General features: G+C 33.1%; 1 protein-coding gene across 2 annotated transcripts in view; it reads right to left on the bottom strand.

Annotated features, from left to right (window-relative positions):
* LOC106459313 (T-box transcription factor TBX3-like) overlaps window positions 1-19,075 on the bottom strand; it is a 26,890-nt gene extending 7,815 nt beyond the window's left edge. For both annotated transcript variants that reach the window (XM_013918924.2, XM_022385772.1), the window contains exons 1-3: window positions 18,597-19,075; window positions 8,130-8,397; window positions 5,427-5,573 (exon numbers count right to left, since the gene is read on the bottom strand). In XM_013918924.2, coding sequence (XP_013774378.1) covers window positions 5,427-5,573; window positions 8,130-8,397; window positions 18,597-18,922 — 741 coding nt within the window. In that variant the 5' untranslated portion in view covers window positions 18,923-19,075. The remainder of the gene's footprint in view (window positions 1-5,426; window positions 5,574-8,129; window positions 8,398-18,596) is intronic.
* Window positions 19,076-20,581: the final 1,506 nt, after the last annotated feature.

Consider the following 20,581-nt stretch of genomic DNA (forward strand, 5'->3'; position numbering starts at 1 on the left):
TAATAGCGTTGTCTATGATGATAGACAAACCTTAGTAAAACGTCGTACGTTTGTCTGTTATATTAACTTATATTAAATGTTTCTTCATTGGCCATTCAAGCCGTCTCCAAGTATTATTAGTCTCAAAGTGGGTTTCTCGTCATTGAAATGACAATTACAATATTTAATCCTCCATTAGCACAGTATTACGATAAGATTAACGATAAATCCCCATTAACAGGACATTGTCAAACCTCCACTCCTACAGGATTAGCTATAAATCCCCATTAGCTCAACATTAAAAAACCTCCAGTAATAAACTTTTATCGCTACAGTGTATATGATAAATCTCCATAAGTAAAATATTAAGTAACTAAGTAAAATATTAAATCCATTAAAACAGGATTAATTATAAATCCCCATTAGCACAGCATTATAAAAACCTTCATTACTAGAATATTTATCGTTACAGGTGTATGCATGTATATATATATGTTTTGTTCTACCAATTTATAACTCACGTTGTGTGTGTGTGTGTTTGTGTTGTGTTTGCTTAACTTCTAAATGGCATATCTAGCTGGACGTGTTAACTCAGTTTTGCCCATTTCATCCATCAGGAGAAATCCATGCACAATACTTATTATAACTACCTCTATCCCGCCACCTGTCGGTGTGTAAATACTATGTTTTTCAGCTAAACCCTCGTCCAACCTATTTGCAAGATCCATTCCAGCATTAATCTTTCCCTCCCTTTCAAACATGTATTAAAAATCTGTGTTTGAACGCTTTTGTTTATTTCATTTGAGTACTACAAGTTTTACGTTGACCATTTTCCAGCTTGATCTCAACAAATTTTATCTACCGGAAGAACTTCTGAATTTTCCCTTCAGTGCTAACTGTTTATGCTCGAAATATTCAAAATACGCCGTCGCTTTCTTAACTAAACCAAACAAAATTTCATTTAGCTATGCCAAGCTACATGAAATGAGAAACAATACGTTAGACGTTTTTACACGTAATCAAACATAAGTCCATTATGACCTTTGGGTGACCTTCATATGTTGTTTTTCATTAGTAGATTAGTGTTCGCATGTATACCTAAAAATATTTGTTTGAATTACTGTTGCCATCTCACTGATATATACTAAGTGATATTATAACACAAACAGGTAAATTCGTTTTTAGGTTTTTAAAGCACAAATGTAATCCTTTAATTATAAAATACAATATAAATCCCGGGATTATTGTAACCTCACAAGATACAAATAAGACTAACTGAATAATGTACGTTTCATATTAATCGCCACTGAAAACGAATACTTTAAATTTGGCAACATCCAAATAACACTTTATAACAAAAGACACTAAATAACGAGATTTCTGATCAGCTGAAAGCGCCGATACTAAATTATGGCGCATTCACTATAAGCATATGTCAGTAAACATGGACTATGGACAACATCCAAATAACACTTTATAACAAAAGACACTAAATAGCGAGATTTCCGATCAGCTGAAAGCGCCGATACTAAATTATGGCGCATTCACTATAAGCATATGTCAGTAAACATGGACTATGGGCAACATCCAAATAACACTTTATAACAAAAGATACTAAATAACGAGATTTCCGATCAGCTGAAAGCGCCGATACTAAATTATGGCGCATTCACTATAAGCATATGTCAGTAAACATGGACTATGGGCAACATCTAAGTTATAATCACTCATATACAGACTCTACTTGATGTACATACATACATTTTCAAGATAATGTGGTGCTAAGGTCCGCCCTGAAACAGGTTAAAATACACAAAGGATTGGCTTCGATCGGATCTGCTAGCGTAAACTAATGCCTACTAAACTGTAACAGAAGCTTATGGGAACACTTACAGCTGCAACAGACATTATTTGGGGAATGCAAGTTGGTGATTTATGGCATTCAAAGAAGAAAGCAAAGGGGCGGTCTCTACCAGCATTACTCGACATTCGATACCCAAGTACCCTGACTATAATGCTATATCAAGCTTGAGTAATGACTAGTTAAAAACTTCTTCAGGTAAACAGATCTGCTGAAAATCGGCTTAACCTATAGTACACTTAGAAAAAAAAATTAAACGTATGTGAGGAACTGAATTTGGAATAAATCATCTAAAAGGCACAAGTCCTGAAATTAGCATTATAGATTAAACAACTCATGCCAAAAATACCCTGACATTTTTGTTAGATTAAAAAACAAAACGTTTGTCCCCCTTTTTTTTATAATTAAATAACAAAATTTGTCATAAGTACCATAAAATTATTAGTAAATAAAAGCAAGAATACTTTTCCAGTTCCCCAGAACTGTTATTACAAGAAAGGGCAAAACGTGTTACAAGGCCTGAAATTAATACTGTAGATTAAACTACGTTTGTTTCTAATATCCCGAACTTAATTGTTAGATTAAACAATAAAACTTGTCAGGTAGCTCAAAACTGTCATTAGATGCGAGAACAAAACGTGTTACAAGGCCTGAAGTGAGTATTGTAGGTTAAACAAAGTTTGTTCCTAATATCTCGAACTTAATTGTTAAATTAAACAATAAAACTTGTCAAGTAGCTCAAAACTGTCATTAGATGCGAGAACAAAACGTGTTACAAGGCCTGAAGTGAGTATTGTAGGTTAAACAACGTTTGTCCTTGTTATAAGTGCCTCGAAATTATTGCTAAATTAAAAATAGAATGTGTAGAAATTAATGTCCCACATCTTTATAACAGAACTTTCAAATTGTATATTAGTGAAATATCAGAAATATTATATTCTATCTCATTATGTGAAGTTATGGAATATAACATAAACTAATGCATGTAATTAAGAACCTACATAGATCAAAACTAAAAATCACCTCAGAATTCAATATAGCTTACTTGTTCCGTTCTTATTTACGAAGATTAGAATACGTTGTTTCTTCAGTCATAATTCCAATAATATCCCACGAGGTTCAGGTTTGTTTAGGAGATTTATGCTAGTTCTAAATACATATACTAATCTAACAATGCAAAATTATCGTTACAATAAAAATTTAAAAATAGTAAAAATAAATATGTTAAACATTCTAACCAATACTGTAACAATTAAGAAAGAATAGGGTACAACCTGTTAACAAGGTTATCGTACAGGTACAACCCGCTAACAAGATTATCGTACAGGTACAACCTGCTAACAAGATTATCGTACAGGTACAACCTGTTTACAAGATTATCGTACAGGAACATCCTGTTTACAAGATTATCGTACAGGAACATCCTGTTTACAAGATTATCGTACAGGTACAACATGTTTACAAGATTATCGTAAAGGTACAACCTGCTAACAAGATTATCGTACAGGTACAACCTGCTAACAAGATTATCGTACAGGTACACCCTGTTTACAAGATTATCGTACAGGTACATTATGTTTACAAGATTATTGTACAGGTATATCCTGTTAACAACATTATTGTACACAGGAAGGTGTCACGAGTTTTTAACAGAAACTATAATACATTTAAGTAAGGTTTTTGCAATTTTTTTCTCTTCTGAAAACGCAATACATTCTTTTACAAATTATTCAGCTGCTGTATTTTACTTCTTTTCCTGCCAACACTTCTTAACACATACACTTTACTTACTGCTCAGCTATTTTATTTTTTATGTATCCAATAAAATTTCTAGCTTCCAGTAAACGCCATTTTGTTATCCGTTGTACAGTTTTAATGATTTAGCCCAGGGGTTCCCATATCTTCTCAGCACAAGGCCCCCCTTGAAACATTTCGCATCCTGACTGAGCCTCCCACCAATCTACTCAGTGTATCTTTAGATAATGAATACCTTAACAGTATTGTGTATTTGTCACGGGCCCCCTGATACTTTACTTGAGTTTGGAAACCACTGGTTTAACTAACATGTTGCTTGCTTGCCATATTTTCTTTAATTTACGTTTCACGCGGTTCCAGTAATAGCGTTTTCTTTAATTCATAAGCAAGATCACAATATTTCCAGTTGGAACTAAACAAATAGGTGACTTAGAATAATTACATGTTTGAATTATGGTAAATTAATTTTAAGTTATTTTGTTATAAATTACGCACTAGTTGCATTCAATCAAATTAGAAAATGCTCAATACTGACTATTCTGGAGGGGGTGATACCATTCAACAACCTGTAAACAACATCTAAAGTTCGGTGACGAGGAACCCACTTTGAGACTAATAATGGCTGGAGACGGCTTGAAGCCGTCTCCAGCCATTATTAACATCTAAAGTTGTCAAATTCAACATGGCTTTTCTCTTTAATTTCTGAGAGTTTTACGAATGCACACAATCAAGAAAAAAAATGTCCCAATTTTACTTTAACAATCAAATTATTACGTGTTTATACCATTCACTACTGGTGATAGTCCATATATTACATCATGTTAATATTACGTGTTTATACCATTCACTACTGGTGATAGTCCATATATTACATCATGTTGAGTAATTGTATATTCTTTGCCTATTACAGTGTAATGAAATAGCAAAAGGAAATTGAATGAAATCTCCCATAGTAATTAATGGAATTAAATGCAATACTGATGATATTTTTCTTTGACTTATTTGCTATTCAGCCCCTATAACCAACAGTCACAGATCCACGAACACTTTGATACTTAAGTAGTTTCGAAAAACGGGGTTGAAAAGTCAATAATGTCTCTATGTCCTCTCTCCGTATTTTTAGGGTTAAGATGGTTATTGAAAAATAATTGTTTGAAAGATAGTTATACAAGGAATATATTTAACTTCTTTTATAGCTTATTTGCTAAAGTACATCACATGTTTTGTTAATCCAACCCATACGTATATTTAATAATTACAATACAGTTTTTTTACACTATTTAAGAAGTAAAACTGAAAAAAAAACAGTATTTTATCACCAGCAATTTGAATTTTATTTTCAACAGAAGGGGAAAAACATAAAACACATAAATTAATTTGATCTTCGTCATTCTTGGGACACATTCTCACATAACATAAGTGATTAATTCAACGTTTCGCTTAACGGTAATTTTATGTATGTTTTTCTTCACTTCAATATATTTGAACACGAGATTTTGCACATACCAGGCGAGTGCTCTATACTAACTGATCTAAAGGCCAAGCTAGCTCTCTAGCGTTTGTTAGTAAGGCACTTTTTCAACTACTCAGACTACTACACTCATGAAAATTTAAACTGATCTGGAAATGAAACACCATGCTCTATAAAACTTTCATAGGTGATCACTTAGCTAAAGTCCCTAAATTATATAATGCATTATCACAATCTTACTCAGCAGTGTCTTATTCAAAACGTTTGGACCAGTAAGTTTTATGTAATATCAAATTTCGATTATCAAGTTTCAACACGTAATGTGTTTTGTGAATTAAAAAATATCAATAATTACTTCACCTCTTTATTCTGATAGGCAGTAACAGCAATGAACTCCGTCTCCTTAAAGGCGTAGGTACGGAACGTACTGTACGGGAGCTTGAGAATGTCGTTGGTCTGTACCAAATGGAATCTTGGCTGATATTTGTGCATAGAGTTCAGGATCGTCTACAAGAAAAGTGTTACAAAATATTTGTAACGGAGATTAACACTTTACTACCATGGCTAACGTTTCCAACATCTAGAAAGTGAGCAAAGCCATTATTTTTTTTTATATACAGAAGTTAATTTGTTCGTAGATTTGGTAGGCAAGGATGAAAATAGCAACAGTTAAAAAAATTATAAAATTAAGAAATAATTGAAAATAGAATAAGCTGTAGATGAATTATACGTAAAGAAATTCAAAACCAAAACTGAAAAAAAGAACCAGAGAACACTTAAATTGATCTGCTCTTAGGTGGAATATGTATATATATATATTTTTTGTACCGATTATTGTTTGTTTATTTTATCAGAATGTTATTCTTCAAAGTGAATATCACATATTTGAAGTTGTATCGAACATTCTAAATAAATACAACGTTTGGCGTTACATTTTGCAAACATTCCTTGAAAGAGTTAGCTATTAATGGTTTTGAATAAAAACAGTCATACAGAATAACTTGGAGTAACAGTAAACTTTAAAAAAGCAATAAAGGGGGTGGGGACAAGCATAAAATTACAGAAAAAATTAGCGAAAAAGCTGTAGAACTTTTCATGTGGTGTATTGTATTGTCAGTCTCAAAATATCTATGTGGTAGCTTTGTTATGGTAATATATCCTGTCTCTGCGAATTTTAACGTATATTATACGTTTTTTATGTTCAAACTCTTATGAGGAATTCATACATCTGAATAGACTAAGCCTCTTAGGATATTATACAAACCAACATGGTACCAGCCGCACTAAAATGACAACATCGCCCTGTTTTATTACCAGTACTATAGCAGATGGGTGTGTTCCGTGGTATCCGTAAAGTTTGAACATTACACACGTTGCTCTTTCAACACATGGGCATGGACACTCGTTCGTTATGAATGAAATGTAAAAACTGCGCGACATTTAGTATCATCCAGTCACTCAAACCAGAAAAACTTGAACCCAAAAGTCTGCAACAAAAGTGGACCAACAATTGGATTTATTAATTCTAAACTGTTTATCGCTGCTTTAAGATCGATGTTTTGATAGAATATATAATTAAAGATAGTACGTTTACCATTATAAATAAATAGCACGTGCAATTAGAAATATTAGCTTCCGCACATCAAAAAATAAAACATCATAGAATATTCAAAAAAATACCGTTTCTGAATTAGCTCAACAAAACTCGTTTTTTACAAGCAATTCAAAGGTTACTGATCACAGTGAACGAGGGTCTGAGACTCAGTTCTCACACACAGACTTTCTGTTCATGATTTTTTTTTTCAATTCTCGGTTAGAAACTATACCTACCTCATTTCTAAAAGAAAATCCTTTCAATTAATTTTATCAACGCCTCAGAGGCGTCGCTAGGTGCTTAAAATGTTCGGGGCTCAGGCCCACAGACGTAGAAATTTTCGGCGTTTCAATATGATATCGATCATGATTTTCTGTTCTGATTTTTCAAGACACCAACTGGAGATTCACAGCACTGTCAAATATAATCGGGGCACGGGCCCCGTGTGCCAGCGCCTAGCAACGCCTCTGCAACACCATATTTTGTAACACGAGGAGAAGGTTAAATTTTCATCATAGGTTGAGGATGCTTATTATAAGAAAAATATTCATTTTTATTGAACACTGGATTTTGAAATCAAAATGAGTAAATAGTGATTCGGTTTGAATTTATTTAAAAACAAAATACCGCAAGTGTTTTTAAGTGCATATTTGAGTCAGAAACAATACAATTATTTATTTATACTTAAGTTTCAATGTAAGAGGTAAAATTCAAATAACTTCTAGCTTCTGAATTAACAAACGTAACCACAAACAGGCCTCAATTCCAGAGACTTTTGGAGCTTGATTTTCATAGTTAAAAAAATGAGGATGGTTTTTTAATATATGTGATCCTTAATACTTATTCATCCGTGTGTAATATGTCTTCGTATGGCAGAGGGTACTTTGATTATTCCAATCTGGAATCATTCAATTATTCTTTACATTATGTTGTTCAATCATACTGAAAATGTTAATTAGAACTATATATGTATATGAACGAGAAAAAAATACGAAAGCTAATCAAAAAACATATTAGTTTCGAACTTTAATGATTGAAGTAAAAGTATCTTTCATGTTTCAGTTCTAAGTTGCTTGAAACCTTTGTTGGATGGTTTTAGGTGCTTTAGAAAGATTTATGTCCCACGCGCACTACTGTGTCATGTCATGTTTTCGTGCGTTTGTGTGTTTGTTTATTTTTTTCAGTATAATTAACTACCCAGTAAATAAAATTATCATGCCTCGTGACATTACGTCAACCGAAACAGACTGGTTCTTTATACGAAGCAATTTGTTTAAGAGATGGTCACGTCCGATTACCAGGAGCTATTGCCACTATAAAGATTATTATGAGTCAATTGAAATATTTCTTAAACTATATCAATTACGAATATAAGCAATTTATCAATGAGTGTCGGATTTGTATTTAGGAATAATAAAATTAGTTAGAATTGAGAAGAAGAAAAAATTCGCGTTTTCATCTCTGCTTACCGATCCGTGCTGTCCACAAACGTTGTTGGTGAGTTTCAGCTTATGAAAGGACACCACCTTCTGCATCCAATGTTCCCCAGTGCTGGGTGAGTCTGGGTGGATATACATCCGCTTAGGTATTTCCGGGTCAGCTTTACCGGCCACCATCCAACGGCTGTTGTGGAACTTGTACCTGCAGTCGTCCGCTGCTACAATGTCCATCAACATGATGTACTTTGCCTTCTTGTCTAGACCGGACACTCGGACTTTGAAGGCGGGAAACATCCTCCTAACAACAGTAAGAATTTGTTCAGTTGTTTAATGATGTATAAACACGACACGACACTTGGAAATAATAACTAGTTTACGTCGTTCGGGCATGCAAGAAAAGTGTTGTCGTAGAATGATAAAATAATTTATATCTGTTGGTAAAATTATTAAAACCGCTGCTCAGTTCAAATCGACTTTTGTCTAGATACTACAGTATAGTTTATTTGTTTGTTTGTTGATCAGCACAAAGTTACACGTATATCTGTCCTCTTCTTTTTACCATCGTTAGCCGTCATAGTTGTCGGTGAGCCACCGAGTAGCTATATTTTATCCAAAAGTGATACATTTTAGTTGAGCTTTTGTTACATGAATCATAAACTCAATAATCATAAGTAAATGCGGTATGTCTTCGGACTTACAACACTAGAAACTGGGTTTCGATACCCGTGGTGGGCAAGAGCACAGATAGTCCATTATGTAGCTTTGTACTTAACTACAGACAAGAATCAACAGCATTATATAATTTAAGTCGTATAAATTGTTAGAATACCATCTTCAAGTGACTTTTTTTTTGTATACATTGTGTACTGAAATTACGTTCACAAAATGTTTTTACTTGTATTCCAGAAATTTAACATAATTTACGGACATTCTGTGCTTTTGAAGTTGTGAAAATTACTGTGTTCTAATCTGCCACATTAATTAATCTGGCATATTAATTAATATCTGGATAAAAACAATGAAATTTCTTCTATCAGTACACTAATCTTATGGAAGAGTGACTTGTAAGCCATCAAATTTGAACGTAAATATTGTTTACTTCGTCTGATTACTAGAGATATGCCACTTGGAAATTACAAGACAGGTAAAATTCCTTTTTGTAAAACATGAAAATGAGCTTCTGGGGTATGTCTTACAAGTAAAGTATTACAACAATTCTAAAGGTTATAATACTTTTAATGGTCTATAGAATGGTTACCTACTAATATACGTCTCTATTTTTGAAGTGATAGAATAAAGAAAAGGGAGCTAATCAACAGCACCCACCACCAATTCTTGAACATTTCTTGTCTGACCGAAAAGTGGAATTTTACCGCCCCTTTCAGTTCACCCACGACCATAAAGGTCGGAGAGCGTTTTTACAGCAACAGGACACAAACCTTGAACCCGGTCCTTGACTTTTTTTTTAAATAAATCACTTTGAAAGAAAGAAAGCAAATCGAAACGCTAATTCTATCTTTCTATCTATGTATAGTGTATGTTCAATGGAAAATTTGTTTGTTTGAAGTTAAAGACCACAATGGGCTTTCTGTGCTCTGCCCATCACGGGTATCTAAACCCGGTTTCTTGCGTTGGAGGACTTCAATGGAAATATGTCTGTGAAGATGTTTTATATTTTCAGTATACTTTCGGCTTGTACTTCCGTTAGCTTGTAATGCCTCCTGCTTTGATAAAGGTATAACACTTTGAACTGACTTATAGTTTTCAGCGTAGAAAGCTTTTATTTGAAATAAATTGTTTCTCTCTCCATAGTATATTTTGTGAAGAGATAGAGTCCCTGAGTAGAGTAAGCTTTCGTACAGATAAATCCACTGGTTTTGTTTTTTTAGCGCCAAGCCAAATTGGGCTATCTGTTGTGTCCACTGTGGGGAAACGAACCCCGGGTGTTTTTAGAATTGTAAGTCCCACCGGGGAAAAACCCCCATGAATATATATATATACGAATGATGAGATGTTTTCTCAGGAGCGGAACTTCTGAATATTGAGATATGCATATACTATCACTTTCATGTTCGCAGCACGTTAAAAAAAGCAAGACAGAGTTTCATAAATTCAGGTTAATAGAAAGATTTTAAAAAATAAAAATGTTATATTCACGTGGCTAACGTTTCGCTTTACGCCATGGTAAAGAAGCTAACACTGTTCCAATATAGCTTGTTTGTTTGTTTACAGCGAAAATCCACACAATGATTTGAGCTTTAGCTTTAGCGTTATAAGCTCTCAACCTTGTTGTTGAGTCGCCATTGGGGACGGGGAAGGAGATTTGATTTTAACAGATGACCATTATAATTCCTTACTCTCTATACTTAATGCGTTTATATATATATATATAAACGTCGATTCATTGATAAACAGTATCTATTATTTGTGATCTAAGCGATTAAAGGTAATTATAAGGTGACAATTATGCATTTTTTGCGAGGGGTAGTAGTTATATTCTATGGTTACATATCAAACGCGAAAGCCTTGACGATTGATTTTATATGTAAAAGAAATTACAGTAGTTAATACTACATCTGCATGTTTTTAAGTAAATAAATTCATATATAATAACGTAGTTATTATCAAACTTCGTTTTTATTGTAGTTTCTTATCTGGCATCGCGCTGTAATAATAAACATAAATTTGCATATAAATATATATCATAAAAGCTATATAAAAATGAAGGAAAAGTTTACTATTATTCCAATATACTGGTTATAAATCATAAAACAACGCCGTTTTGGTTGGCTGAATGATAATCCGTACGAACTACCAGATTAGCTGTAAGCCATCAGTTACGGAACTGAGAAGGTCAATTCGTGCACACGTTCTACTATTAGTGGGTGGATGGGTGGAGTGGCACTTAAACAATAGCCGAAATAGGGCGATTCCACCCAAGATTAGACAGAGAAAGCTCTGTTTGCAATAAAGAAGTTGTCTTAAAACACGCTATGATAATATTCACTATACTATCCAGGCTTTGTTGCACTTGAAATAAAGCATGGATTTTCTATGCTGGAAATGTATTGTCATATGCTTAACTTTTGAAGTCTTATTTTTATTTTTCCAAAGTTGGACCATCATAATCTCATGGAAAAAGCTTTATTCTTCAGATAATAATGTAAATGGCTCTGGTTTTTTTACTGATTATCATTGTACTCAAAATCCTGATTATTTCCTAGGCTTTTAAAGTAGCATTACAAATAAAGTTTTCTATTACGTATAGTATATTCCAAGAACAAAAATCCTGATTATTTCCTAGGCTTTTTAAGTAGCATTACAAATAAGGTTTTCTATTACGTACAGTATATTCCAAGAACAAAAATCCTGATTATTTCCTAGGCTTTTTAAGTAGCATTACAAATAAGGTTTTCTATTACGTATAGTATATTCCAAGAACAATAATCCTGATTATTTCCTAGACTTTTAAAGTAGCATTACAAATAAGGTTTTCTATTACGTACAGTATATTCCAAGAACAAAAATCCTGATTATTTCCTAGGCTTTTTAAGTAGCATTACAAATAAGGTTTTCTATTACGTACTAGTATATTCCAAGAACAAAAATGATTACTTCCTAGGCTTTTAAAGTAGCATTAGAAAGAAGGTTTTCTATTACGTATAGTATATTCCAAGAACAATAATCCTGATTATCTCCTAGGCTTTTAAAGTAGCATTACAAAGAAGGTTTTCTATTACGTATAGTATATTCCAAGAACAAAAATCCTGATTATTTTCTAGGCTTTTAAAGTAGCATTACAAAGAAGGTTTTCTATTACGTATAGTATATTCCAAGAACAATGTTCAACATTTATATTTAACGTACTCGAATACCATAATTTTATAATAGATATTAGATTGATATATTATCGTCGTATGATGGCGCCCATTTTCTCGGCTTGATCTTCTTAAGGTACATTTATTTTCGTACTATTTTTGTGAAAACAACAAACTTATTTTAATGAGTCAAAGCTCTCTTTTATCAAGCATTTCCACATTGAGTAAGCATAACTGTAATAATAGAATAATAATAGTTTCCTGTACCTCTTCATTTGTGAAATGATACTGTAAGGCATTAAAAAAATTGTACGGAGTCCGATTTATTCACATTGGTATTCAGCATTTCACAACTTTAACATTCACAGCGTGATTTAAAGAAATTATAATAATATAATGGTTGGTGGCTTACTTAGCCATTACCCGATACGCTACCATATTTTAATGTTCATTTATAATGCATACTTTGTATTAGGTAACGAATTGTGAAATACACTACGTGTCTGTCTTTAAAACAAGAGTTTACAAAGACTGAACTCCTAGCGGTTAGGTTAGAGCCCAGAAGACGGACAAAAAATATATCTTGATGAGGACATCTTTTTTTTTTAATTAGAAAAGACGCTAATCAGTTACCATGGTTACCTAAATACAGGTGTGGTACACTATAACAGAAGTTAAGCAGATCTTCAATAAGCATTCGAAACTCTGAGTGTAGTAAGAAGTGTTCTGATTCGGAATAAAAGCACTGTAGTTCTCTAACTAAAATATTTAAAAGGTATTTTAAGCAGACACGCATTATGTACAGTATTATTTTTATAGGCGTCTTTTCCTTTTAGTATAAACATTTATAGTATTGTTTGTTTCATCTCAAAGTCATACAGTGGAATATCCGGGTTGTGTTCACAGCAGGGAATCGAACCTTGGATTTTAGCATTGTAAGTCCATAAATCTAAGGCTGACCCATCAGAAGCCATTCAATAGTAACTTACGGATCAGGACACAACGAAATCGAGACTGTGATAGAATAGAAACAAGGTACTTGAAACGTTGAGCAACATTCCGCTTTGTTTTTGTTTTTTTTTCTTATCACGCAAACCGCAGCATTTAGGATAATCATGATGCATGTTGAAAAAGCGGTTAATTGTGAGACACTGAAAGAAAAAATCTAAAAACTTCGTCACTATTCTTAACTGTTCATAATTTTCTTAGGTTTATTATAACTTGATTATTAATTTGATCTTATCTCGCAAACTGTATTTTACTTATAATGAATTTCATCTATTAGAATTGTAAAAGAACTGATGAAACAGTTTTAAAAGTCTATTCCACTTATCCCAATTACTGCATAATGAATTCTCCATTTCCTTTTATGCTTCCATAACTGCCACATTTAGTGTTTGTTCTAAATAATATATTCCTTCATTAACGCCTAATATTTCCGTTCGTGCATTGTTTCGCAATGGGGATTATTGTGGCGCCCATCAATACTCTGTCGACTAACTTACTACTAAAAAGTATAAGAATGGTGCATCTTCTCTAACGCTAGAGAACGTGATGTGTGTGTATATATGTACATATTTTTCCCCCCAAAATTATATACTTTGGACCGTCACGTATATATTGAATATTAATTAACAAAAAATATATTTAAACTATACTTGATTCGAAACAGTCTGCGATGAAAAAAAACAAACACGATCTGACCAACCAGTTTTAAACTTAAATTTGCACTTTTTTTGTCATAGTCTAGTTTGTTTTCCGAGGTCTTATGGTCACGTTAGTTTGTTTGTTTGATGCTGAGCAAAAGGTTACACAATGGTTTAACTGTGCTCTGCCCACCGTGGCTATTGAAACCCGAATGTTAGGGATTTTGGTCACGTTAGACTCACATCATACGAAAGAAAATATATATATTCAATAAAGCTGTATTAAGCGAGCCCCTCCTGACTTATTTGTTTGTTGTTTAAGCGCAAACTTCACAACGGGGAACCTATGCTCCGCCTACTGCGGGTATCGAATCTCACTTTTTAGCGTTATGAATCTTCAAACTTATCGCTGAACCAGTGGAAGGGAGGTCCTGTTGAAAGCAGATTCACTTGTCAAATAAGATTTTATTGGTTTCTTTTCTTGAATGAGATGTAACAAATAAGTTACTGAATATTTGTACAGTGATTTGTTAAGCAAATTCAAATACTAATAATAAGTGTATTAGTTTCTTCCTCTTTACAGCAACCCCAAAAATCTGATTCTTTACCCAGTGATTCTTCTCAGTATTAAAAGTATTAAATTTTAAAATTTAGTTGCAGTCCCTAAACTAATATGAGCGTCACTTAATAGCACATCGCAGATAGCCCACTGCGAAACTTTCTGCTTAACAAGAAATAAATAAAGTTCAATTTAACTATATTTTGCTTCCTAATACTAGTAATAAACGACCTTATAACACCAAATTTATTACTTTTCTTTAATTGGACACTCACTTAACATTTCATTTGACAGCTTCTTCAGGAGCGTTCCACTAACTGACAGTAAAAAGCTTCAATTAATTTAAATAGTAAATTCGATTCGTGCATTTCTAAAGCATGTGTTCGAATATTAGGCAGTAAAACTTATTGTTGAAATAATTAACAGTTACCTGTAGTAAACAAAAGTTATGTCTAAGTTACAGATTTATATAACAAAAATGAAAATGAAAAAGTAACATAATTATAATTATAGGTGCCATCCTTCGTCCCTATTCATCTGTGGTCGTAGTTGTTCGATGAGAAAAGTATTTTTAAATTTTCTGTCAGTGTACATGTACTTGATGGAGCAAAGTGGCACAGCAGTATGTCTGCGGACTTACAACGCTAGAAACCGGCTTTCGATACCCGTGGTGGGCAGCTTTGTGCTTAACTTCAAACCAACAAACAAAAGCGCTCCTGAAAAAGCTGTAAAGCGAAACGTTGGGTGGTCAATTAATGAAAAATAACATTTTGTGTTATAAGGTCATTTACTACTAGTACTAAAATGTCTTTTATACACCAATATGCACTACAGAAATTAAATATATCTGGCATCTGTTTACTATTGTATTGTAAACAAAGGGCAAGTAATTCACCGAGACAGCTAACTGTAGGCTTAACACGTACATTAACAATGAGACAATTTTTAAAGCCGTGTGTGGAATAGCGCTAGGAAACCTGTATGTTTTTAATAAATATGATTAGGCTTTATTAACAAGTGTTTATGTATGATGTTACAATTTTTGTCATAGTACTAACTTTCAGCTGAAGAAAAATCATGATGATAACACGAACTGAAAGAATTAGCAGGGGTTAGAAGCTACCTTACAGAGAAAACAGTTCAATTCCAGGAATGTACAAAAAATTATATTACTGCAAAAAAAGAAGAACAATAGAACAACTAGGGAATGTACTGAATGAACAATTTTGGAAATAACTCGTAGATATAAAAAAAAACATATACTGTGTAAACAGTTATGGAATTTATGTAGGGTAAATAATTAGAATTATATCCCAGTTAAATATTGCTTGGACATCAAGGGTAAAATATTAATGGATAATTGAAATTAGTGTGTGTCAGTTGTTTTATTGGGCTGGATTCTTTACAATAAACGAACAACAGACAATCCACTTGTTTTAAAATAATATATTCGAAACAAGTCAAAGGTATGTACAAAACTTCGTTACACTATTGATAATCACAGTTGTATCCAGAGCTATAAATAATTGTATCTTTTTCGTCAAAGTCCACATAGGCGGAGTCAATTACTTTAGAACACCCTTTGACAAGATAAATTACTTTTCCTTATCTCTGTTATAACAATACAAGCTGTGAAACTCACCTTAGAAATCGCCCGTTATAGCTAAACTGATATGTAGTCTAACTTCATATATACTTTCTCTAACTTAACTTGTTTGCTCTTCGTATCTGCACGTATTTATAACAAGCGACAGAAAAATATAAAAATATCTAGCCCTCTAGTAACAAAAATGTGACACATAACCAGAAAAACGTACAGAAGCTTCGAGTAAGATGACGTCAACAATATTACAAAAGCTTAGTACAACAATTAAACTACATACACAACGTACAACTCGTTCAAAGTTACGTAACGAAACTTGTCATAACTAATAAAATAATTAACTTTTAATACTCTTGTTATTAAAACTAAATAATCATTAAATATTAAATCAATAAATAAACTAAATAATAACTCTTAAAATGACCAGTCTTGTATATCTAACAATGTGCATATCGAGTAAATAATTAAATAGAAGTACGTCAGGTAAGAAATTACACGGTTATGCTGGGTAAAACAAAAAGCAAAAAACTTTATCTCTGGTAAACAACTTGAAGAGAAGTAACTTACGTAAGATATGACAGAGTTATTCTGGGGAAACAAAATTACTTTGATATCTCGAGTAAGCAAATATACATGAGTATCTGTATCACAGAATTATCTGTTTACGAATCCAGAAGGTGTCTTGAGCTAAACTTTTCAACAAGGAGAAGATGTTAGAATTACGTCTTGCTCACTACTAAACATCCTATCAAACTGAAGCATTGCTGGTTGTGTAAAACATTGATCACATGGTTAGACTGAAATATTCTAGGATTATAACTCAGCCAAGAAATCGTAATATTACTGGTTGTGTAAAACATTGATCACATGGTTAAACTGTGAAACATTCTAGAATTATAACTCAACCAAGAAATCATAATATTACTGATTGTCTAAAACATTGATCACATGGTTAAACTGTGAAACATTCTAGAATTATAACTCAGCCAAGAAATTATAATACTACTTGTTGTATAAAACATTGATCACATGGTTAAACTGTGAAACATTCTAGAATTATAACTCAGCCAAGAAATCATAATATTACTGGTTGTATAAAACATTGATCACATGGTTAAACTGTGAAACATTCTAGAATGATAACTCAGTAAGGAAATCGCAAAGCCTAGTAAATCTGAGAACAAAATGTTCCTACAATGTGCATGAAGTTATATTGAGCCTAAAGTTCTTGTAAAACCTCTGACGTCGAAGTTCTTGGTTAACTAAACTATTCTCGATTAATTCTTACAGAAGACTTGTGTTAGGAAAGCTATAGCTACGCCACAGATACCAACGACGTAAAATTGTTATTGCAGATCTACATAATTAGCTATTCTCTTTAGCTCACCAACGATGACAAGACAGCCAGCGACCAAACGACCTAAAAGCATGGGGAATAGTAACACATACATGGAACTAAATGGTCGCAGCAGACTGAGTTCGTTTCATTGCCGAATGAACTAAATCCATTCATGAACTACGCGTATAACACTCTTATTATGTTATCGACGACTTATACTGAGCTAAGCCAGACATTTCTTGGAATACCATTAACATTGTCATGTAACTTACTGTTATTTAATATTAAATTCTGTAACAACAGAAAAAATCAAGTTTAAATAGGTGCGCGGTAAAAACGGCATCAAAAAGTGAAAATATGCTGGTATGTATTGAAAAATACAGCAAGGTATGCATAGACGGTGACTTTAAACAGGATTATTATATTTACAAAAAAACACACACACTGAGGAAGATCCAGATCAGATAGCGTAGTCTAATTCACGCTTAGTCCTGATTGTACAAAAATCGTCAGACCATCGGTACAACAAAACATGTTTTACATTTTGTTTTGAACAATTTAGCATTTCCATACCTAGGTTCAATCATTACGATAATTTACAAAAAACAAATAATAATGAAATAAATAAAAATAACTCGGCTTAATCAAGGAACAGATTAACTCGGATTTTCTTAATATTTCACAAGCATAAAGTACCAAACTTGACTATGTACCTTATTTTAACTACATATAAATACCGGTTTCCAACGTAACGAACAGGAGCGTTTATTTCTTGTTTGTGTATACATCAACATATTGTCGTCTAGAAGTATGTAACGGTATATTGTTGAATCAGTTAGTTTCATTGTGCAAATATTACGTTTTTATTGTAAGAATACACAGAATTACCTTTTCACGTTAACTTGAAATTACTTAAATGTACAGAAATATTCGTATACAATATAGTACCCTCTTCAAGTTATAGTTTAGTTGAAAAAAATTACTGGTTAGCACATAATAAGTAACATTATTCGTTAAGTATGGCACTTTCATGTTGCAGGTGTATACATAAACGCCATTTGTACCAGTATGTTTCTTAAACTATATAGCAATATTTATATCTTTTCTATTTATTTAGAGTTTGTGATCAGTAGAAAACACTTGTAGTTTCGGTTTAAAAATTTTGTTTTTATTACAATACTCTCTGGAAAAACTATTTTACGTTTTTAGTTTAGTATCTTGGATTAGCATTCTACCCCCTAACCAATGACGTGCGCTTAAATTCGAAACGGTAAGACATCCGGTCACATATTAGATGTATTATGACAGTTTTAGCTAGATTTTCCCATTTATTCATCAGTATAACAAACCATTATATCTAAATCAAAGATTTTCGTTAGATCTTTTCATAATAATGTTAATAGCTGAACGATAAAGGAATTAAAACGGTTATAAAGCACACAGCGTTTTTTTCCGGAATGAGGGTACTTAATATTCTTCTCATACTCACGGAGTAATATAAACCTTAATAGTAAAGATCCTTGAATTCCTACCGGCCGAGCTTCGTAATCACCATTTCAGTGTCCAGTGAGTGGAACTGTTCCCACAGTTCCTTAGATTCTAACGTAACTTTCGGGTCGTCCTGTACGCCATCGTCGTGATCATTGAACGATCCCATGAGCTGCAACTGTCGTCCGTGTTCCAAGCTGCTTTTATCGGCAAATTGCGGTGGTACTGACAACGGCAACGGCAGTTTGAAAAAGTGCGACGGGTATGATTGTGACAATGGTAGGGAGAAGTGGAATGGCTGAGATAATAGTGAGCACACGCCAAAGTCAGGTTGTCGGATAGAAGGTAGAAGAAACGGGTTGAAGGCCATCCTTTCTTCTTGTTGTTGTTCAGGTCGCAGGTCCGAATTTAATGAAATTGTAATGAATGAAAAAACTACGATCAGATATAGACTATTCCATTTGTATTTTTTCCATTAATCCAATCTCAAATAGGACTTCAGTATATGCCGTACTCTCCTCCAGGGGGCGGTACCTGTCAGCTTTTTCGCCGTAGCTCAACCTAAGACCTGTACAGCAGCTCAGATACACTGCAAGTGGTTTCATGACAGCGAGTTGTGAATCCTTGTGCATGTTTGTAGGTGTATGGCTGAACTCTCGGGGCGAGAGATATCCGCCCTGGCGCCAAGGGCGTTACCAAACTTGAGAACATAACGCCACTTACTTCGCTCACAATAATGTGACACCAAGCTGGCCCCGGAAAAGGCATAATGAGATGTGCATACGGTTTACACCTCTTCTCCAGATAAACGATCTGCCTGGCGCAAGGAGTGTTTAAAATGTAGTATTCATTGTGCAAGAACTTCGATCGATTCGTCAACTCGAGTACGAAAAAATATATATATATATTGATTATACAAAATAAGCCTAACACATGTTGTGCTAAAAATCACATAGGTACTGCATTTCAAGAAGTTACAAGTGCAATTCAAATTAAATAAATATAGTATAATCAGGTCTCTACTAGTACGTATCTTAAAGAACAATAAATAAATAAATAATCCTCTTGCAGATATCCTATTTTTTTTTTATGAGGGCCCGATGTCACAGCGGTAAGTCCGGTTGCTTTTAACGCTAAAAATAGGGTTTCGATACTCGTGGTAGGCAGAGCACAGACAACCCATTATGGAACTTTACGCTTAGCAACAAATTTTTATGAGATAAAATGGCATGCCATTATAAAATAATCTTAATGTTATTATTGTATGTTGCCATGTTTTATTAAAATACAGTTTAAAGTTTTTAAACTTACCTCTAGCACCTTGAGGTTGATGTTGGATTTCAGTGCTATAAGTCGGTAGTTTAGAAGTTGAAGATTAAATTGGTTCATTGTTATGTATTGTATAAAAAAACAAATAAAACTAGAAGTTGTTGCAATTGTCGAATTGAGTTACTACATTTATACAAACAGTTCTTCTAAAATTACACCAACTCGACTAAATGAATAATTTTGAAATGTTTCCTCTCGTGCAGCAATGATTACTTTGTAACTACTACTTTTGGTAAACAAAAACAACTGCAACTGTGGTTTTATTATTTTAAATTTTAATGAAATTTCTTTATAATATATTAATTTCACAATAATATTAAGAAGACATGATTCTATATACTTATCTATATTAACACTAGAGCTTTTGTACATATTTACTTTAACTGTTCAGTAAATAATAATTTAATAAGTTATGTGTTGGAAACATGCACTTTGATTTTAAGTTATAAATGTACTATTTTTTTTATTATTGGTATTTTTATTCCGACTATAAGTGCGCCAAGAAATGTTTATTTCACTATTTTTACGTTAACTTTTATTGTTTGTTTGTTTCCCCGCGTTCTGTCCACCGCGGGGAATCAAACTCCGGATTTTACCACTATAAGTCCGTAAACATACCGTCGATTCGCCGAAAGACCTTACATCAGCTAAAAGCGTTATTTATAGCAAATGATGCCAGGTATAAATACAACTATGTCCC

The sequence above is a fragment of the Limulus polyphemus genome, unplaced genomic scaffold, assembly GCF_000517525.1.
Source record: "Limulus polyphemus unplaced genomic scaffold, Limulus_polyphemus-2.1.2 Scaffold591, whole genome shotgun sequence".
Lineage (NCBI taxonomy): Eukaryota > Metazoa > Arthropoda > Merostomata > Xiphosura > Limulidae > Limulus > Limulus polyphemus.